At 39.1% G+C, this 23354-nt stretch overlaps 1 protein-coding gene across 1 annotated transcript; it reads left to right on the top strand.

Moving 5' to 3' along the window:
- The first annotated feature begins 304 nt into the window (after positions 1–304).
- Positions 305–21626, top strand: LOC140935013 (short transient receptor potential channel 4-like). Its single transcript, XM_073384557.1, has 14 exons — positions 305–379; positions 1539–1616; positions 9145–9198; positions 11261–11400; positions 12850–13068; positions 13879–14052; positions 14419–14608; positions 14735–14945; positions 15801–16169; positions 16397–16586; positions 18426–18575; positions 19133–19241; positions 19397–19479; positions 20645–21626. The coding sequence occupies exons 2-14, from the start codon at positions 1550–1552 to the stop codon at positions 20804–20806; spliced, it is 2118 nt and encodes a 705-aa protein (XP_073240658.1). The 5' UTR covers positions 305–379; positions 1539–1549; the 3' UTR covers positions 20807–21626.
- The last annotated feature ends 1728 nt before the right edge of the window (positions 21627–23354 follow it).

Below are 23354 nucleotides of genomic sequence, written 5' to 3'. Positions count from 1 at the left end.
TAAATTTGGCCATCGGTAGCCTTGAAGTCAGCGGACATTTTAAACATGTCGCAGTACACATCATTGGACAGTAAACGCTAAAGTACGCATTACAGTTGCTCTTAAATGGGTTCTTCCTTCACGAGAGATCTTGTTTTAACGAAACAAAAGTTGTAATTAACACAAATTACGACAATTTTTAGTTTTAGTTATGATTAATTGGTAACAGAAGTTCGTGTCTCTCAGTTTTACCTGTGACTTTGCTCGTGATGAACAAACATATCGGACTCCCGCTGTGCGACCAAATTTTGTTCAAGCAGTTGTATGATTACAAACCAAATTCGACTCCAGTCAGTCCTGTTACCATAAATCAGAACTCTATTGAAAAGGTTTGCAGCAGGTGAGTTTATACAGGTCTTCCTAAACTTTAAACCTGTAATATCTACAGAATGGTATCTATTAACGTTAACAGCTTTAATGGATGCTCTTGGTTTTTGGCCATCTCAGTTTTAAAAGGAATAACACACAAACTGCGGTTACAAACATCAGAAATAACACTGAAACGCATTGTATAACTCGCATTGTATAAGAGTCAGTTATACAAAGCGTTTGTTATTTCTGATGTTTGTAACCGCAGTTTGTGTATTATTGCTTGTAATGGATGTGTCAAGGAATCGAAAGCCGGTATGATGGGTCTAAACATTTCCTTCAACTAAAGGATCGCAAAAGTTGTTGAAAGTTTGTTAAAGGGGTGTAAAAACAGAAAGAAGTGGTGAAAATTCGAAGCCAGTCCCTGCTTTTCGTCTTAGACCCTCTTTACAGTGTTTACCTATCGCATGAAAACAGTGCGTCTCGTGTTTGATGTATTACTTGATTCCACTTGACCCGAATGTCAAGCGAAGGCTGAAACCGTTTCATAAACGGGTCTTAAAATTGGTCTGACACATTGTTTATTCAAAGAAGACTACCCTAACTTGGTTGAAAAAATTATAATCATACTAAATCGTGCCCAACAAAAAGAAGTGATGGAAAAAGAAAAACCTTCTCAAGGGGTGTCAAGTCACCGGAACTGACGCTGAGCGGGCCAACAACATGATAATTTCAAAAGGTCAAACTAGTGACCAAAGGTACAAAAAATATTTGTAATAAACGTAAATAAAAGTGTATATTATACATTGGAAGAACCTTAAATATTTGTGGGGCACCAGAGTGTTATAATTGTAAACAACATTTTACCTATTGTTTTTTTAAATTTCATTTCTGTCTCCCTCTTTAGTAATCTTGCCCGTTAAGATATCAATCAGTTTATATTTCTTTTTACTGCCAAGTATTCAAGATTTTTTATCATTCAGGTTCACGTAAAATGTGACACTTCTCACTAGTTGGTGGCTGTGGTTTTCCCCTTAGATATCTTTATATCAGATCTAAGCCATCCCTCGCCCGGCGTTGCTAAGGGTAAGAGCAAATTCATTTGTGTCATATAAACTGGGAAAAGACTTTTTCACGTTTTTGAGATTGAAGCCTTGTTGAAGAAATCACTGTGATTTTTTTTCTCACAGGTTGCATTCCAATGTCCGTCCGAAAGAAAAAAAATAGCTTCAACTTTATCTTGGGGTTTCTTTCCTTTCGTAGAAACGGTAAGTACCTTTAGGGCTTGGGTTGGTCACATATTTGCACAGGGTCCAGAGGAGTTTCGTGTGAATAAATGAATTACTTACCTTGAAAAATGTCTATACCTGTCGCTTAGCACGATTAATTAGCCCAATGGGATCTTTATAAATCTACTGTAAACGATTTCTTCGCTTCTTATCTGACCCAGATCGACTTTTGAAAATCAATAACCGCAAGCCATATCCTCGCTGGCGCACGGCACGTCGCCCGGAGGGCGACCGAGGCACGAAGTGCCGAGTAAAAGAAAGGACTGTAAGCCGATCTTGCGAGCCCTCAGTCTCTTGGTTTGCGGTCTATAGAATGTGTAACGAAACCGTAACGCGATCAAAATAACCCATTTTTTCAGAAGTTTTCGACGGGTTTTGATGTCCTAACGACAAACACATCTCCTCTGGACCCTGTGTATTTGTGCCGTTTTCGTGGCCATATTGAGTTTGTAATGTGATACCGTATCATCGCCACGCTATAACGTAATGCGCACGCTCGAATGTATTGCCACGAGGTCAACTGCTTCTCTAAAGTAAAGTGTTACGAGGATCTAGGCTGCTTCTCTTGATTTCCGCTGCTTCCTTTTTTCTTTAGATAAGTTGTCGTGTACAATGTTGTTTAAAGGACTCGAGGCAACTTTTTGTCAAAGCCTCAGAACGTTGTGCATCATTACCAGGACGCGTAGAAACGACATCTTTGCAGTTCCTTGGAAGGAACTTGTCTCCGTCTGTTCACCGCATTTCGTCGCCGTACAAATGATTGAGCTGTCGCTGTTGTCATATTTACAGCAGTAAGCCGACTTTTCATTGTCTCCAACTAAATGAATCGAGTCATCGTTCTTGTATGAAATTGTGCGTGACCCATTGTGCTCTTCGACCGCCTGTCACACAGGTTCAGCAAAACCTCACACTGTCCGTAAGTCCGTATCACATTAATTTGTTAGGAAATAATGTCACATTTGACAGTAAAACGAAAAAGTTCGAACGCACTTCCTAATCTGAGATTACTACTAGCATGTAGATTTAGCCAGGGCTAAAAGCGTCGCTCCGGTTATTGAATTTGTAATTGAAATAAAGAAAAAAAAATTGTAATCCACAAATCAGTTAACTTCAGGGGAACAATGAATGAACAACTTTATTAACGTGTCAATAAATAGCAATCACCTTGGACCACAGAAGATTAGGCGTGGAAAACAAATTCTCCCCAAGCAAATGACCTATTTGCCCACCTACATCACCTTTATATTATAAGGTTAATTGGACAGTCCCGAAATATAATTTTATACACGATAATCAACGCATATATTCTTAAAAAAGGACAAGCCCTGCAACTTTGGACAAGAATAAGAAAATACCGATACTTGTGTTTAGATGTTGGTATTACAAAAACAAACGGAAAAAGTCTGGGGAAATCGTTTGAGGAAATGAATGAAATGTTTATTTTCAAACTTTTTTGTAGTTAAATTAAGTATTTGCGTTGTTACTTTGTCTTCTTTGTACTCGAAAGTGCGGTTTTCACTTGTAGCACCCGGCGTATCATTCAGATCATTGACGGGAGCTTTCAAACATTTAGTTGGCAACAAAATGCCAAAGTATGAAAGAGCAATACTAGTTCTACGTCTGTTTACTTGAAAAGAATAAGTTGAATGACTCTATAAGAATAAACCTTTTTTAGATCTTGCAGTGCGTTTTTGTTTCAACTACAAACGGACAAGTTCGAGTGTACAATATTTCGCGTCTGTGACACGCTAAAAAATCCGGATTAACTAACCAGCTATAAAATATACAATTAATAAGTAAGAGGACTACATGCTTGTCCAGTTTGGAAATAATTGAATTAAAAAAATTCCTCTGACGGCAAAATTGGACGTGGCCTACGGCCTCGTCCAGTTTTGACTGTCCTCGGAATTTTTTTCATCCGATTATTTCCAAATTGGACAGCACCTAGTCCTATTACGTAGACTAAACTCCATATTCGTTTGATACATGCGGCATTTTGAGTACTCCTTCATGCGATGTTCAAGTACGACTGAAAACCATAATCGGAAAAGCGATAAGAAAGAGATCTTGACGAACAATCAAGACAAGAAAATTATATCATTCAGTGAAACATTTAAAAGGACAACAATGTTTATTCACGAAGTCTGACGAAGACATGCATTGAGAGTGAAGTTTCTCTGAAAATCCTGAGTCATGAATAAAACCTTGCAGATTTTCGCTGTGTTTGCTGTTTTTCAAGATGAACTCGAGGCAAGAATAACGCTCAAAGCTTCTGTTCACAACCAACGGGTCGAAATATTCTAAACATTCTTCAGAAGGTTTCCTTTCTAGTCGCGGTCAGAAAATGGCTAAGCTTGTCTAAAGATTAGCTCAAATTGTTGTCTAAAATCTTACAAATGTGCGTAAAGTGATGGCATAAACAATGCTCGACTTCATATCATGAAACCCGAAAAAAAAAAACATCAAATGCAATATTAATACTCAAGCTTACCGGTCGAGGTGCAGCCCATGAAAGCCATCTATTAACACCAGAATCGCTAAAGATTTTTAAACCCTCTTACGCTTCTAGCAAAGTGAAGTACTAAGAGTAGCTAAGTTTTGAAAACGGTGATTTTCGATGGGAAGCTTACTTTTTGTCAAGTGGCGCATTTCTTAACGACAAAAAAAAAACACTAAATACGCCAGCCAAGAATAACAAACGAATCTTGATAGCAGCTGTATTTGATTTTGTAGGTCCAGTGAAAAAAGACGGTTAAAACATAATAATATGACACAAAACTCTGTCGGCTTCAGCTATCAGTCAACAAGTCTTCAAATGCAGCATAGACAATTCACTTTGGTGATCCTCTTTGCTAGCTCTTCGCCTTATAATTCTCGCTCTCTGCCTTTCCCTTCTTTCTGTCTCCTGTCGCTATTCACTTATAAGCAAATAGGTTTAATTCAATCCGCTACTGTTTGTCGCCATAACAATTTTTTCGAAACAGTTTACTAGGCAGCACTACGGTCACAAAATCCTCATGCTATGAAACAGTTCCTAAAGTAAACAAGTTTTTGAACACGACGACAATGGCAACACCATTTCTTGCGCGATTTCCCACCAAAAAACGTAGGTTTCACAAATGCATCGCACGATTTCCCGCCAAGAAAATATAACATACTCTTCCCCCCGACAGGCTGACACCTGATTCCCTTCTATCACCCCCAAAGAGTGTAGGGACGGGCGGAATACGCTGACGTCACAACCAAATTTCTCGGATGGAGAGTGTACCAAATTATCTTAGCTATGGGGCTCCACTCACGCGCTCGGGGAACTCCGCTATTAAAAAATCAGAAAACTTAAGCAACTAAAACTGAATCTGCGAACGATCCCATTTCTTTTTTCAAAAGAACTCATAGACGTCTTTGTAACTAATTCAAAAGTTTGCGAGAACAAACGGAACAGAAAAAAATATGACAAATTTGTGAGCGTTTCTGTTACGACTTTGAAGAAGAAAAGAGTGGTTTTAGGTCTTAAAAACCTTTTCCTCTTTCAAAGTCAAAACCGAAAACTGTATTCAACAAAACTGTAACAAAATTCTCAAAGCTGATTGGCTATCAACTGTCCTGATTTCAGCACTAATCGGATAATGTAATAAGACAATACGCGTCATGCCTATGAAATTGGACAGTACGCGCCATAGCACACGCGCACCATAATAAATGGCCTTTTTTTCACTGCTAGCAAAAAAACTCTCGGAAACTCTTGTGTTTTAAGTTTAAAAAAAGCCTAAAATATCAAAAATTTTGTTATAGTTATGGTTAATTGGTGACAGAACCTCGTGTCGTCCAATTCGGTCTACAATCATACGTACTCGTGATTAAACAAATCGGACTCACGCTACGCGGTCGTCCGAATTGGACTCCACTCAGTCCTATTTCCATTGTATATCAAGAGCAAAATCCCACAAGAAGACCTCAAAAGGGTTTAAACAGCAAACCACAAAACTTTATGCACATCTGTTTATTATATGTATTTTTGCTAGAAAAGAGCCCCATGCACCCTCTGAAACCCGAAATTTCACACTACCAGCTATCATTGAATACTATGCAACTCAAAGAGGATAAAAAATATAATTTACTTTAGTATATACCCACTCAGTGATCTTGCATGGTGATTCGCTATCTCGGACTATTCAACATTAGTAAAATCCAACTAGTGGTCTATTATCAAGGCTGCGTTCTGATTGGTTGAGCAACTACTTAACAATTATTCTTTGAAATCGAGGTGAATAGTGGTAAAATATTTACCGAGCCACGAAGTGGCGAGGTAAATATTCCTAAAGCCACTATTCACCGAGATTGAAAAGAATAATTGTTTTAGTATATACACACGAAGTGATCTCAACAAAATCAGAGAGGAAACCATTCAAAAGTACGATTTGATCAGGTCAGTTAGACACGCGACAGTTAAAAAATAGATTTAGCTAGATTTTTGTAGAATTTTCAAACATGGCAATTCACAAGCTTATCACTTCGCAAACAACAGCGTAATGACTTAAATGGAACCGGTAAAAGTTTGAATTGTTTCCTTACCTGAGAAGAAAAGAAGAGCTTTGATGTTTTCTGTTGACTTGCCAAGTTTATAGCCGAAAAGGTTTGTTGTGTCGTTCTTCGCATGAAGTGCCGACAAAAATGGCGATTCGGTTCCTCGAGGTGAGACGTCGTCTTCATGTAGCATTCTTTCTCGTGTTTACTTGAAACGTAGAATTTCTGCAAACATTTGCTTTCATATTTGTTTGTCATAAATAAACTTCGTTTTTGGGCCAAATTTTTCTCGTCAGGAAACGCTGAGTTCACGAAACGGCCTCTTCTAGGCGAATAAACGGGAGTTGTAAACAATCCATCGAGCACAAAACTCAACAACAGTAAATGGAAAAACGCTGTTTTGAATCCTTCGAAGTCTTTTCTTGCCTGAAAAAAAGTCAATCCTAGGATTTTGTCGACTTTTAAGAGATCTTTCTCTTAGAAAATGGGAAAAAAACCGAGCTCACACCTTATCCACTCGCTAGGAGGTGAATATTGTCGAATAGTCCGAGATAGCGAACCAATCAGATTGCTTAAATCACCAAGATCAATGAGTGTGTATATACTAATAGGCTATATGTTATAGCCCACTAGTAGCGAAAGGCGCGGGCTTTTTGGCGGCAAACAAAGATTTAAGTCTGGATTTAACTAGCTAAAAGTTTTTTAATCTCGATATTTTTGACCAACTAGTTGGATTTTACTAAAACAATTATTCCTCGAGCCCGAATGGCCTCTGAGTCAATAGCCCATGAGGCCGATGAGGCCGAACGCCGAATGGGCTATTGACTCAGAGCTCATTCGGGCTCGAGGAATAATTGTTAAATATTCACCTCCTAGCGAGAGGATGATGTGTGAGGTCAGTGTTTTTCCCATTTTTTTAGAGAGCGATCTTTTAGAAGTGGACAAAATCCTAGAGTTGACTTTTTTAAGGCAAGAAAAGACTTGGAAGGATTCAAAACGGCATTTTTCCATTAACTGTAGCTGAGTTTTGTGCTCGATGGATTGTTTACAACTCCCGTTTATTCGCGTAGAATAAGCCGTTTCGTGAACTCAGCGTTTCGTAACAAGAAAATTTGGCCCAAAAACCGAAGTTTATTTATCACAAACAAATTTGAAAGCAAATGTTTGCAAAAACTGTACGTTTCAAGTGAAGGGAAAAATAATTCTACAGGAAGTCGACGTCTTACCTCATTTTTGTGAGCACTATATATGTCATGCGAAGAACGACTCAACAAACCCTATTGGCTATAAACTTGGCGAGTCAACAGAAAACAACAAAGCTCTACTTTTCTTCCCAGGTAAGGAAACAATTCAAACTTTTAACGGTTTCGTTTAAACCATTACGCTGTTGTTTGCGAAGTGATAAACTTGTGAATTGCCATGTTAGAAAATTCTGCAAAGATATGTTTTTTAAACTTTCGCGTGATTTGATCCGTCGATCAAATCGCACTTTTTAATGGTTTGCTCTCTGATTTTGTTGAGATCATTTCGTGTGTATATACTAAAACATTATTCTTTTCAATCTCGGCAAATGGTCGCTTTAGGAATATTTACCTCCATTTCATAAAAAAAATTGTTAAATATACATACTTAGATATACTCAATCGCTCATACTGTAGTTTCATATTTTGTCCAGTTAGGCAGCGAAGCATTGCTTGAGTTTCGCGCCATAGTTTCCCGACTTTTATAGGTGCTTGTCGCTTGCAGCGCTCTTGCTTCGCGAGTTGTTTCGTAGTTTTTCAACTGAGTTCGGAGATTGGAATACAGGAGCTTCGTTTATTTATAAAACCTTATATACTCGAGATAATTATACTCACTGGAAAGCTGTGTCGTAAATTTTCATACAATGGTTCAGTTCCAGTCAATCAGAGGAGCGACAGATCTTTTTCACGTGTGCAAAAGATCTTTCGCCCAATCAGAATCGCGAACGATGTTTTTTCATTTGCGAGAGAAATGATACGTGCCATCAAAAGTCACAGCGGTGCGCAGTTTCGTGCCAAGTTTCCCGACCCAGTTTTGTATGAGCTTGCAGCCATGCAGCGCCCTCGTTTCGTGAGTCATTCAGCGAGGAACTTTTTCAATTGTTCATTTAATGTTCCATAAAGGCTAGTTTTTCTCGAAGAAACGTGAGCAACAGTCTGGAAATTGGAAGGGAATAGCTTTGTGTATTTCATTCTCACTGACGAAAATTGCTGAGAGCTCGCAAAACAAAGGGAAAAAAACAAGAAAGCTTGACAATTGTAGATTCAGAACAATAAGTTAATATTACTTGTATTTTTTAACTATTAGTTCTTAAAAGGCGACACCGTTAGTTTATGTCACTTTACGATGTGTAGCCTGCAAGCCAACGGTAGAAAGAGAAAAAACAGAACGAGATAACATAAGCGTAAGTTTAATTTCAGATTGCACTTGAGATAGCTGCTATTTTCCTTCTGATTTCAAAATAGCCTTTTCAGTCGATCAAATTGCCAATGATTTTGTATTCAAGCGAATTTTGTATTGAACTCTACAACTATACAATTTCCGATTAATTTATATGTTCTTACCCACGTTACAATTTTTACTAGTAGTTGTACGTGTCAAAAGATAATGTTCAGTTGTTTTGTTTGTCGTTTCACAATGTATAGAAGCCATTTCAAAATGGCACTTGATTATTTTGGAAAAAATTGAAATCAAAGACCGCTAGAATGAATAATGTCTCAGCATGTATATAAAAAATAAGCATATAACCTCAGGGAAAGTGTTTTGTACGGTATTTACGCACTCGTTGTCTCGTTTTTGTTTACCATGGATTTCTGATAGGACAACAGCCTGTGCGTAAATTAAATACCGTAAGCGAGGACATTCTGTGAAGTATTCTGTATATACTGACGTCCCATAAATGTAGTTGTTTGAAACTGTACTGTAAGCAACCTTAAACAAACGTTCTTTCCTTATGCACCAGGTGAGGCACGTGATCATGATGCAGAAGAGCTGAAAGACGAAACCCCCGCAGCAGGTATGTTTGCTCGAGGTCTACAAAACCGGGTTAGCTTTAGCCTGCACGTATAAAAGTTTAGACACCTTTCAGCTTAGTTTTAAAAAGATAGAAAATAGTGTGACAATTACCCCTTTAACATCTAGCACGCAGGTTGGGGTATAATGAAAAAGACAAAGTCAGACGTCTTGTTTCCCTCCAGTGACCCCAACATCTGAACTAAACAAAAGGTGTTAAACACAGCCAGCATTATACTCATGCATGGAGGTCTGTGAAAGGAGTCCTGAATCACTTCCTGGGGTAACCAGGTCCCATGAATGTGACAATAACCTGACAAAGAATTGATTTTTTTTTCCTTGAAGCTTCCTGCATCACTGATCTCGGGTCAAAAAATTGGTTGCATGATCAATAAATGACAATTGTGCACCGCAAAACTAGCTGACAGTGCAAAATATGCTTACAGTGATAGTTTTCGGAAAATACTTTAAAATTATGCTTGTAATGACTTATTATGTCAAAAATTATGTCAGCACAATCTATCAAACCCTAATAAGTGTACCAAAGAGTGGCACAGAACCTTTCTCATATGTGATGCTTCGTGCTCACATTCGATCGAGATCGGCGCGGCGACGCTTCGTTGCAAAAGTCATGCGGAAGCCCGGGGGGGGGGGGCACTTGGGTATTTTTTGGGCGGGTATGTGCCGCCCGGGACTCCAAATTGGCACCCCGTTCTAGAAAAAATTTCCCCTAAAATTGATACCCCGTTCTAGAAATGGGCCAATTTTTTATACCCCGTTCTAGAATTCGCCCTAAAACTGATACCCCGTTCTAGAAATGGGCCAATTTTTTATACCCGGTTCTAAGGTGCAACAAGAGTACAACGGTTTGCTTGTTAACGCATTGAACCGTATTTTTAAAAGCAATCTGTCCTTGAATAATTTCAAATGGCTGCTTACAAAAGTAGAGCTTTCGTGCGTTCGAAATATTATACCCCGTTCTAGAAAACGCCTCTGAAATGGATACCCCGTTCTAAATCAGGAGCTTCAAAATCACGACCCCTTTGGGCGGCACATACCCGTATAGGTAATGTAAGGGAGTACCCCCCCCCCCCCCCCCCCGCGGGTGCGGAAGTCACCGTCAAGCTAGCTCAATTGGATAAGAGCCTGTCTGCTGAGCGGGAGGCCGCTCGTTCACACCTCGGCCGGACCAACACTCAGGGTCTTTAAATAACTGAGGAGAAAGTGCTGCCTTTGTAATGGTTAGACAGTCTTCTCGGATAAGGACGGATAAGCCCCGTCTCCCAAGCCTTGCACATGTAATGAAACGCTGTAGGACGTTAAAGAACCCAAACACTCTTCGTAATGATTAGGGGGACATAGTCCCCCGTGGTGGTCTATCTCAAATCCACACTCGCATAGGGGGCATTATTACTCATCCCTTCATTACTTGTAAACAGCCCCATAAGCAGTCTCGCAAAGACCCCCAACCAGTTTTGTTATTATCTCTCAATTAACAGTTACAATTACAATTACAATTACTTATGTTTGCCAGAAGCCCTATCCGGTTTAACTATCAGGTACGGTTTTCGTGACGGCGCATGCGCTATTCGGTTTCCGGTGAAGCTGACAACGGCGACGTGCATGAAAACGCCTTTAGAAAACAGATTTTGCATCCTTTCAAACGGTTTTGCGATTGTCTAAAGTTGCTCAGATACTTAAAAGAAGGGAATATATGTTGGCTGTGAAGAAAGGGGGACGCGTCAGAATTCGAGAAGGGTTGGCCTTGTCGTTCCCCGTCTCAAGTAAAATTAAGTTTTGGCCATTTCACGTCGTAGTTGTGCGGGGAAGGCAAAGAAATTGGTGATGCACGTGCAGAGTTGTTGGTTTGCTCATTAGATCTATTGCTGCTTTGACGTTCCCGTTGCCGTTGCCGTCGTATTTTTGTAACTCCAGGCGTAACTGGTCCCTGATCACGGTTCAGAGATCTTCGGCCTACTAACAGAGATCTATAGGCGTCAGTTGCAGGTCGTCGTTTTATTTGCAAACCATAATACCGACTCGTTTATTGTTATTTTTACTTTTAGGGGTGGAAGTTGATCTAAGGAAGTTTATAGAACAATCAAAGAATCCCAAAGGAAAAAGGTGGAATGTCGACGATATTGTAAATATGGTCACCGCTGAGAACTTGTGCTCCTGCCGAGACCCCATAAACATGGCTTTTCAGGTATATAACCATATATATGTTGTTTTTCAGTAGTGTCTCATGAAGAGAGCTCACATACTGACAGCCTCGACGCGCACAGTTTATTCTATAAAGTTTTGTTTTACAAGATCGCTTTGGAGGAGGAAGGCTAGAACGGTCATTTTGAGAAACTACTTGTGAATGTCAATAAACACAGCATCGTGTCAAGCAAACATGTCTCCCAAGCATTATATCAAACGTGGATCAATGTAGGTTTCTGGGAAAATGCCCACTTACTCCTCCCCTAAGCCGACATTAACACTTACTTCTCGTTTTAAGCAAATGCAAAGAACTCTGTATGACTAAAAGAGGTGTTACACCTGACTTCCCTCCTCAATGTGGCATAGAAAAGATTGACAGTTTCACTTTATTAGGTGTCACATTACAAACCGACTGTAAGTTTTCATCTCATGTTAAGGGAAAGCTTCGGGACGCAAACAAGTGTTTGTACATTTTAAGATCACTAAGAAAAGATGGATACACGCAGATAGAGATAGATCATCTCTTTAAGGCTATTGTTCAGCCAAAGATCACATACGCACTTCCGGCATATGGAGCCAGCCAGGTAGATTTAAACACCATACAATGCTTTTTAAAAAGGTGCAATAAGCGACGTTACACTTATGACTTTTTAGAGAAGTTTGATCGCAGGTTGTTCACCAAAGTTAAGAACAATGTTAACCATCCATTATATGCCCTTTTGCCGAAAGTCAAAGACTCATCCAAGAAGTTAAGATCACAAACAAGTCAATTACCACGGATTAATACAGAACATTTTAAGAATTGCTATTTTAATAGAATAAGGTTTCAATACAACTTGGCAATTTAACAAAATTGATATCCAATGTTTTATTTAGGTTTTATATAATAATTGTAAATGATCTGTGTGATTTTCATGATTTGTATACTTTTACTCTCTGTAACGTTTGTTATGTATTTTAACGGGCGAAATGAAGACATTTATTATTATTATTATTATTATTATTATTATTATTATTATTACTACTACTACTACTACTACTACTATTGGGGCAAATTGTTGGCTTAGGGGAGGGGTAGGTGGGCAGTTTCCCAGAAACCTAAGTTGATCCTAAAACGTTAGAAACAACAACAACCGTCTTTGAAAAAAGTCAGTTTCAAAAACCACAATTGCAATCTGTTTTAATCTTCTTCGAGTTTGTCCGTCCTTGCCTCTTTTGGTATTATTTTACAGTGTTATTTATACCTTTTTTCTTTCATGTTTTGACCGATTAATTTTAAGCTTCACTCAGTTTGTGGGTGTTCCTATGCACTGTTTGAATTTTGAAAATTTTCGTGAGACAGCTGCTTTGTTACCTTTGATACCCAATTTCCATGGTCAAGCGATGGTGGTATTGACGGGTTCCACTGTAAACTAATGTATGATCTTGAACGATAATCTCCTTTTGGAAGGTAAACTGCGCACTACAACGCTCTGCTATGAAATACTCGGAGAACACAGTCTTACTCAACAAGCTTGCAGAGCAGACTGAAAACTTTGCAGTGCAATTAATCGATCAAGTCTCTGTCAGCGAGGAACTGGTTACTCGCAATAAACCTGACGAATCACATCGTTACGCTTCTCTGCTGAGTCCCATGACTGATGATGCGATCAAATACTCCCAAAAGAAGGTAAGGGTTTGACCTCAATCATCCAGATGGATAGCCACAGCCTTTCTTCCTATCATCCCTTGCGCGCTTTCTTCTCTATTTCCAGGCTCCTTGCGAAACATAGAACATAGAAGCCTCTCGGAGGAGAGATTGCTCATAGATCCAATGTAAAAATGGCCACGGTAGTTTCATATTCTTTTAGTTTTACTAGCCTCCTTATGTACAAATTCGAAAAAAAAAAACCTTACTCAAGCGAGGCTATTCAGGCTAATCTTAACCTAAACAAAAGGATATTAATCCAACAGTCATTTTTTTATTGGGTCCATGCTGATCTACAGTTTAAATAGCTGTATCATGTTATTTTGAAGTCCCTTGCAAACGGACGCAACATTCTTGGTCAACGACTCCCAAAATTGTTGGATCTCAGGTGACTGTTGCGTCCGTTAGCACGCCCTGTTTCATGTTATTGCAACAAGGTGGGAGTTGTTGCATCCGTTTGCACACTAATGCCAACACGGACGCAACAACTCTCAACATTCTAGGGACAACGATGTTGGGAGTTGTTGCGTCCTTTTGCACGTAGCTTGAGTCACCTCCACACCGTTGGGTTCTGGTTGAATAAGACACCTTTTTTTCAAGACGCTGAATAGTAAAATTGTAGACCCTGAAAGCCATACCAGCCCTGTTTAACGGCAAATATCATTTTAGGCGAAATAAGGATATGCCCCTCCCTCCTCCGTTCATGCTTTTAGGTTAATCGATGTAAAAGCCCTTATCTTTCCCTGAGGAGCGTTAAATCAATTTCTGTTTCTTTTTAAAATCGATTTACAGTTTGTATCGCACCCATTATTGTACAAAAGGCTCGAAATGAGATGGAAACATGGATTGCCAGAAGTTTTGAAGCTTTACTCTGTGCTCCTGTGGTTGGTGGTCCTTATAGACACGGCTTTGACTCCATTTGTTCTTCCACTTGTAATCTTTGCCTTCTATAGGGACCAAAAGGAGGTAGAATGATATTTTCCCTTTACTACTATTATTGCCTAGGCGTTTTTGCGTTTTAGCTACTCTAATACCCACGTTTGTATTCAGTGCCATGAAAAATTCAGCTTCACGCAAGTCATGATGATTCCTAATTTGTGATTAGTAGATTCGGTGGGCAATTCAGAGATGGTAGGGGCATTCTAGCCATACAGGCTACCGTTTCCCAAAGGTTTTCCCTAGTAATCATATTTGACATTATTTATCTGGGGAAAGTGAGTCACACCAAAATTTAATTCACTCCAGGTTTAGGGCCAACTCTCGTCATGCTTTCATCATCTCTATGGTCAAATGGTAGTTGTAATACGATAAGTATATTCTGTCTTGTTACAGTGTCGAAGACGTTTAGCAAAGGCCAAGTTACAGAGGCAGAAACAATCCGCACCCAGTTTATGTAGCAAAGCGTCGATAACAAAGGAGAACAGTGAGAACAATGGGCGCAAGGAGAGGGCTGTGAATTCTGATACACCTCCTGCTATACCTTTAAAAACCCTTATTACCAAATCACTGGCTCATTTCTCAGGTATAAGATTCGGCGATTATTACAATGATTTTTGTTTCTTGATAGACCCGGTGTAAATTTTATCCTTTTGTAAGAAGCTTTAAGTCTTCTTGTACTTGCTCTAAATTTAATCTTTTTTTTTCTCAGACCGGTACTATGCTTACTGTACGTCACCTTGCGTCACGTTTTTAAAGGAAAAGCTTGGCCAGTGGGCGTTCATTGTCCTTCACTGCCGTGTTTGCGTTTCCCCATCTACCGTTACACCTATGGTAGATGAATACTTGATTTTTGTCTTCTTTTGTGGCATGGCACTCAACGAATATCAACAATACAAAAAATCTCCCCGGAAGTACTTCAAGTAAGATAAATTGTATTGTCAGTGTTCTAGATAACAATAACCTTTCACCCATATGGGAAAGCATCATCATACTTGCGTGATCAATTCATAAAAACAATTAAACTAACTGTACTTGCACGAGGCATTTCTAGGACTAACCAAACAAAGTAAAAGAGGTATAATCAAAAAGCAAAAACCACGGTCAACAAGACCCGGCATGATTAGAGCTAATAACTAGAAGATGATACAGAGAGCTTTGGCTCGTTCTTTTTTTAGGCTTAATTTCTGCCGTCGTCACTAGGGTCCGGTCTTGTTTCTCGATTTCCACGCCGCTCTTCCGAGAAGGATCGTGGACTCTTTTATCGAACAGTGGCTTGTAATAGAGGCTACTACCCTTTTTGGGGCTTATCAGTGTATCGCTGGTACGAACATAACCAATGAGAGTGAGTGAAATCACCTTAAGTCATGGATGTTGTTACTTTGATCCATTCCGGGAAGAGCCATATCCTTGAATTCTTAGTCATCCCACGTACTACGTTCTTGTGGCCTAAAAAAGTTATATAATGTAAACTATTAAACAATGCCGAATACTGTTGTACAAGGAACGGGGGATGACCAATACCAATTGCTTTTCTTACGATCAACGTGTTTCTATCTCTTTGCCTTTTTCCATAAACAGTTTTCTCATTCTTCTTATTAAATATCAGTACTAGTCTATCTGGGTAAAGAATGCCAAGAGCGTCGATAAAATGGCCTTTTTGTTTGTTACATATTCGTCCCTGTTGTTGCATTTCACATCATGGGGAAGAGGCTTTATCGACCAGTTCACAGAGAGATGCATGTGTACTGTCCTCTTTTCTTGCTTTGTCTTGGCAGGGACATGTGGAACTATTTGGACGTTATAGTTGAAATCATTTACATCTTCATAGTTATTCTTCGAATCACGACTATTGCCCGTGGTGGAATTCCGTACAACAACCGTTTGTTGGAGATTAGCAACTACCTTTACGGTATTAACACTTTATTGATGGTTCTTCGTGTTTCCAGCATTCTTGAACTGAGTCCAACAATAGGTCCACTCCAATTGGCTTTATACCGCATGTGTGGAGATTTGCTGATTATTCTCAGCCAGTATTGTTTCGTCATCTTGGGATTCTCTATGGCTATAACAAAGAGCTACAAAGCAGAGCTGTCCTATTTAACTCCACCAAGTTATTCTGGAGAATCCGTGGGAAAATCTATGGAGTGAGTTTGTTTTTGGTCTTAACACCGTTATCATTATACTCTAAACAAAGATTTTCTTCTATTACTAGGAAACAACCCCCGGGATACTGAGCGGTACCAGTATCTTGTGGCAACCAAGTCTTAGCTAGTACAACCAGTATCATGTGTAGAACCGAGTTAAGTGAAATTACCTTGTTGTCGTCTTGTCGTATATCCAATTTCAGTCACTATCGATTTATTTTTTTTAGTTTTAGAAAGGCAGCTACTCTGCTCATGTGGTCTGTATTTGAACAAACGGATTTGAAGGAATGGCGATCCAGCTCCCTTGAGACATCTGATTATGTGTCAGCCCTGTTTCTCATTTATCTAGTTTTTTCCGTCATCATGTTGGTGAATATGCTGATCGCTTTGCTGACAAAAACGTACGACAATATCACGGTGAGCCGATAATAACTTAGTTCTTTTAAACTGAAGTATATTATTCAGGTACTTACTGTCAAACTAATAAGAATATGAATACTTGAAATATTTTGGGAATATTTATTGTGTTATGGCCAATCACAGCGAAGATCAGGACATGCGTACAAGCCACAAAACCAGCCCTTTGCCGTATTGCCATCCCCGCATTCAGTTTTCTTTTAATCTCCGCAAGCTAATTAGTTTAGTTTAGCTTTCAAAGGCCTGATTGACTGTTCGGCCTTTAACAACACAATAAAACTCCAGAGATTTTTCTGGTGTTTACGGTTTTGCGAGTTTCACACTAAGCTGTCAGACGGAATCTGTTAAATTATCAGCGCAAGCTGTATTAACAGCAACTTTTTTTAAAACATTGCTCAAAAAAGTCATCAATAAAAATTTACTTGACTTAGGCAATGCGTGAGGTCTTTACCCATACGAAGTATTAATATAATTAATATGATTCACTTAGATCCGTCTGTTGTTCCCGTCGTGCGCGAATGCGCGCGAAGGACCCGAACATGCGTAACGAGCTCTCAATCTTTTGTGCCTAAAAAATGCAGGACTTCTACCTTTCAGAAATGTTTTTGCATTAGGACCACTAGAATCTGGAACCTGCTTATTACTAGACTTGAACTAGACAATGTTACTATTGAGAACTTTAAATCCGTCCTTTACGGTTATTACTCGCGGGCTCTAGCAATAAACTATGACCCGGACTCTCCAAGGAGCTTCAAAACCATTTGCTTGAAGTGTAACACAGCCAGGTTCTTAGACCACGAAATTAGCTGCTGCATGTGATTTCAGTTGCTACTTTTATATTTTTTATCTTGGGTCCGCAGTAATTGGCTTTAGCTGTTGCGGTGTCCCTGTTCAAATTATTTAAGTTATTATTAGTGTATTGTTACGTTCTTATTACTAGTATTTGCATATCTTCAGCTTTTTTGTATTCATCATGGCAAAGCTAATAAAATATAATAAAATTCAATAAAGTGGCCGTACTGTAACAGATTGCTCAAAATTCGCGACCAGCTGGTATCTGACCCTCCTAACTTCTCTCAACACCACCCGATAGCCTTTTTCTCACCCTGCCTCGCAACTGTACTCCTGTTTAATGTATATGATTCTAGTGTTCTCTAGTCTCGAACAGTGATGTCCTTGGTGGTTTAGTTTGTGATAGCACACATATCAAGATTAAAAGAATTCAACGTGGAAGACTGAATCCAAAAGTGCGCACAGAAAATCATTTGTCAGAGATCAAATCACCTTTTGCAGTAAAGAACCTGGGAACCTGCATCCTAGGGTGGAATCTATTGCGTTTCTCTAATTTTTTTGTGCTTACCCTTACCTCCATAAAGAGGTAAAAAGCCCACACCGTGCACAAAATGTCTCGAAAACAAAGTCAACTGTGGCCCAAGATCAGAAGCTTTGTAGTTAAGCTAGTCCATACTTCTAGCACGTATATTCCAGAGGCATGGAATCATTTTTGTCACAAGGTGAGATATATACGCGAAGGATCCAGCTGGGTATCCTCAAGATCCTAGCATCACTTCTTCAAACCAAGGAAGTTGGGTTTAAGAGACTGGGGATCGATAATACCAGCTACCCAGATTTTGAGACAACTAAGACTGCTGAATTTGCTGCCTTTACTCAAGAACCTCACACACTGACAAAACAAATAGTTTGCAAACGAAAGCTCGGGTAAAGTCCTGAATTTACTCTGCAGTTTTAAGACCCTCGCACTGTTTGCTTAAAATAAAATTCTTCTCATTATTGATGCAGACGAAACGTTATTTTATTTTTGTATTATTTTTTTCTTAGAATAATAAGGAAGTTGAGTGGAAATTTTCACGCGCTGTTGTTGAAAACCAGTACAGGGGTATGCACTCTATGGCTGTGCCATTTAATCTCCTTTCGGTACCTTTACAAATGATGTATTGGCTAGGAAGAATCAAAGATGCGAGAAAACAGGTGACTTCTATGATAATCTTTCAGAATCGTTACTTTTTTCTCAGGTACGAAATTTCGTGTTCTAAAAGCCATTTACTTTTTGCAACGGTCTTTTATTGTGTGATATGATTTTCTGATTGCTATACAATGTCGCAATTGTTGGGCACCATATAATCCCCTCGATTGTTTTCTATAAGGGACCAGCAGTTATCCAATACTGTTAGGCGATGTTAAATGTTGAAGGATGATATTGGATGAGGTTCAACACAAAACAAAATGTTTGGCCTGGAACCAGGCCTATCCAACAGTTCTGGATCATTTTAATGGAAGTGGCCATGATAAGAAACACTTGAGGAAACTCGCCAAAAACGTTGAATTGGCCATTCTGAGGTTGCGCCTGAGACTACGTGTTGCGTAGAACCACGTCATGGAACTGTTTTTGGGAACGAATTTTGACCCAGTTTCCAGCATGATATGTACAGGCGGTTCACAAAGAAAGTCAATTAACATTTTTATTTCTAACCACTAGAAACCTATAAGTGAAAGACTTATTACTCTTTTTATTCATACGATTACAGGAAGCGATTTGTCGCCAGAGGGAATACAGGAAATATTATCAGGAGTGTTTGTTTCCAGTAATAACAAAACGCTATAAAAAGAAATATGGTGGATTGTTTCCATTGTCCGGTAAGAATTTCATTTCAGTCAATCTTAATCTGCTGGCCTCTCAATGCAAACCGTCCGTCGCGGCGGAGAGCAAAGAAAAGTGGCTCACAGTAGTTAAGTTTAATTTGTTATGCAAAAGAAAGTGTACAGCTGGCCGTAATGTCTTAACGTTTCAGTTGAAGAAAAGATGGACCTGATATTGAATCGCCTCGATCAAATGAAAATCCCAGCCTTCGGCGAGAACCCTTCAGTCAGCAAGGTTAGAAACATTTAATCTTAAAAAAATAGAAGTAAAGTCAACTTCCATGTGACAGGCAGTTTGTCATTTTATTTTTTTTTAATATTATTATTTTTTTTATTTTATACACGGGAAATAATCGGCTTAAAAAGTACATACTAAATAAACGTTAACTACTAAAATCTAACTGATTTACGTGATTGCCGTGTGGGAGCCTAAAGAAGAATAGTAACTTTTAAGCTTCTTTTTAAAACCCCCCAGGGAGTTACATTCCCTTAGATCTTGAGGCAGAGAATTCCACAAGGCAGCACCGCTTTACTGGGAAAAGCTGTGCCTCAGGTACTCTGTCCTAGGCTTAGGCAATTCAAGTTTGTGAACTAAGTTTCTTAGATCATAATTAGCACTAAATTTGCAAAACATTTGGTGGAGATACATTGGAGCAATATTAAGTTAAGACTTAAAAAACCAAGATGGCCTTGTGCTTTTGTCTGTTGGACATCAAGTTTTCCCACCAAGAGCCTACGGCTCTTGTTCTCAACCAAGTGCGTCAAGTGCGCCAAGTGAAGAAGAACTAACTTCATAACTCGATTTAGTTATGATCCGGGGGCACGTTTTTGAAACTTCTCAAGTTTTTCAGTTAATTGATTATTTATTGTATTTGGACAAAAGCCATAATGGGAATTATGGCTCTTGATTTGGACTCAGATTGTTTGGATTCTAGTTTACTGAATAGCTTTAAAAAAAATCGAAAAATTGATCCGTACTGCTCGTCATCCCCAGGTCGCTTTGTGCTCTGCGTGTTCTTGATCTACGTATAAAACTAAACGAAATACTTCAAGAGTAACTCGATTGGAACGGAATTAAAAAAAGGAAATCTTACCTAAAGATTACTCCAATAATGGACCCCACTCATTCTATTGGACGCAAACAATTGAACAATTCAACAGTGTTGACTTGTGCTCTGCCTTTGACGGAGTTTCATGAATGCTTTCTTAATTAAAGACTTGGTGACATAATGATAGAACAGTAGGAAATTATGCAATTGACTCATGTTTTGCAAAAGTACATGACTTACAAGTTCTAAGATTAAATGATAAACAATTCGTTCTCCTGCAGTACCAGCGTTAGCGTTCAGTTTCACCCGTTCGTTTCAACGCCGTTAAAATCTTCTCACCATTTTTTTCAGTCAAATCAGTTTGGACCGCCGTACTGGAAAGGAGATCGAAAAGGTGACTCCGTCGTTGTCGATTTGAGATCGAGCCACGGGGATTCGGCAGTCGACAGAGCAGAAGTCAAGAGGAAAAGTGCAATTATTAGCCAAGCAGATAGGATGGATCCCGGCTCTTGAAAAAGGAATATAATGAGTACTTATGCAATTCTTTCGGGTGCTATTCCGTGAAATATCCTACGAGTGACTTAATTGTTTTAGAAAGTAAATGAGCTTTAAGGCTCGTTTCTGATTCTGATCAAGAGGTAAATTGCCGGCTTTGTTTAGCCAAAATGCCTAAGTTAGAATCGCACGACAGTAAACTTTCCCTAAGATGGACAATAACGGACACCTTCAGGACCAGCGTCAGCAGTCCATCTTTCAAAGAGAGAGTTTAGTCACAGTAAAATGATTGAGAAATGTCAATGAAGGGACCAACACCGAGTGTCCATCCTAAAAAGGTGTCCATCAAGAGACAGTGGACTGTATTAAGTACAATTACAAATCAAGTGACTAAGATAGGGTAATAGGCTCCTGTAAGGTATGCGTGTGTGCGTGTGTTAGTTCTGCCCACAGGCAGGTCCTTCGTTATAGTTCTCGATCTAAGGCGAACCTCTTGAGCGCTACGTAAGGGCTGCCATCTTTTACTCTATCCAGCATTCCCGCTCGAGGTCTTCCAGGTGGTCTCTTTCCTATTATTCTTCCCTCAATAACTAACGGGACAAGATCACAATGCTGTAGGGTATGACCAAGCCATACTCTCTGTAGGTCTATAGTATGGGGTATATGGGGTATATAGTGGGACAGATAATTGAATACAATAGAGACTTTTAGATTCTAAGACGAGGATGATGAACAGGCAGCCTTACTTTTACAAGAAATATTGAAATAAAATTTTATGAAATGAGGCTAATCTGATCCACAACATACTTAAGTTGAAAACAATTACATGTAGAGCTTTTTCATCAAGCCATGTGATAATAAACATATACGTTTTAAACTGAACATCGACTTGTAGTGTTTTAGAATAAATAGCTCAAATTGATAGTGCAAGGGTAGATTTTCCATGTATCCTTTATTCACCTCGAATTTCATATCTAGCTTTTAAATATTCCCTCTGAAGTAGTCTTAGCCATAATTTACTTTGAAGTTAGTTGATTTAGGATGTTTTAGCTCCGCAAAAGGTTAGTCGTGCTTTTATTGAGATGCTTTGTTTTATGCTTTTTGTCCCTTTTTTAATAATCCTACGAAAGCCAACAGCGGCCTATTCATAGCACAAACAGCACAAAGTTAATGAGAATCCGTTTCGGTCATAAGTTTGTTTAAGGTGTTTCGATACAGTATTTCGGAGACCATACCGATATTTTTCAATCGCCTTAAAGGTGATTTTATCCTTGTCCGATCGCTATAAAATTTTCACCAGTGATTGACTTTGAATTGAAGTTTGTCAAAATGCAGTGTTAAGTAAAATCGCTATCACTATGACAACAATAAACAAAAAACTCTGAAATCTATAAAAGCCGAATTTTGAGCGATGTAGACCTGCTACTGAAAATACGACACCAGGAACTTAAAGTGCGATATTTAGCAAATAACCTCCGTGAGAAATAAAAAATTCTGCAAGTTTGAATTCAAATAAAACGTAAATTTATTTCAAACCTTTCATTTTCAATAGCCGTGAGAAATTGTTTAACTGAATAAAAAAGTTCTAAATAACGTCAGGACGCTCGTTAATGTCATATTTTGCTGCTTGGAAATTTAGGTGTATTTTCAGGGCCCCCGGAGGAGTTTTTAAAGAGCGGGGGCCGGTGACCCCCTCTTTTGAAGTGGAGGCGGGGTAGGGTAGGGGCAAATTTGGCTGTTCTCTCTTCGTGGCTGTTTAGAACTGTCAGATTACTGAACCTTTCTTTAGTACTTGTTGAGCGGAGTCATGTTTATAAATTTCAAGCCGCTGAAAAGTATCTTTGTCCCGCTGAGCCTGATTGCACACGCAGGATCCACCAGTAGAAGTTTGCGTAGGTTCCTGTAACCCCTTCATTTTGCTTAGTATGTCATCGAAATACGTCAGAGACCACATCATCACCCGATATAATTCGTTTTAAGAAACTGTAGTTCGTGGAGTAGTCTTCAGATTTAATCGAGAACCGTCATCAAAAAAGACTACATAGCCTTGCCTGTTTGAAAACGCAGAAGTCTAGGACTAAGTGCAGTTTTGGGAACACAGGTGTTTCGAGTCTTACTATCGTGGCATCAGACTGATGGTATCGAAACGGACCGATACTACTGAATTTAGATGCTGGAAGATTCTCATTCCAACAAAGATACTATTTATGTGAAAATGTATATTACAGTGGAACCTCTATAACGAAGTCCTTAGTCTAACGAACTATTTTTTTTGACTCCAGTAATAGTAAAATTTAAGGCAATATGAAATAGAACCTCGATTATAAGTTAAAATAACCTCGTTATAACGAATATATTTTGCCAGTCCCTTGGCCCTTCGCTATATGGAGGTTCCACTGTACTTAATTTTATTTATTTTTCAAAAAGTGGGGAAGGGGGCTGCCCCCCCCAGACCCTCCCCCCGCCCGGGCCCTGAATTTTTGTTTCTTACGATCCTGAGAACGAAGCTGTTTTCTCACCACCTGTCTAAGTGCAACTTTTTTCTAAACTTTGACTTTTAGCGCTT

Source organism: Porites lutea, chromosome 4 (assembly GCF_958299795.1).
Source record: "Porites lutea chromosome 4, jaPorLute2.1, whole genome shotgun sequence".
In the NCBI taxonomy this organism is placed as follows: Eukaryota; Metazoa; Cnidaria; class Anthozoa; order Scleractinia; family Poritidae; genus Porites; species Porites lutea.
The sequence above is the reverse complement of the archived record's forward strand: the minus strand, read 5'-3'. Positions and strand labels throughout refer to the sequence as shown.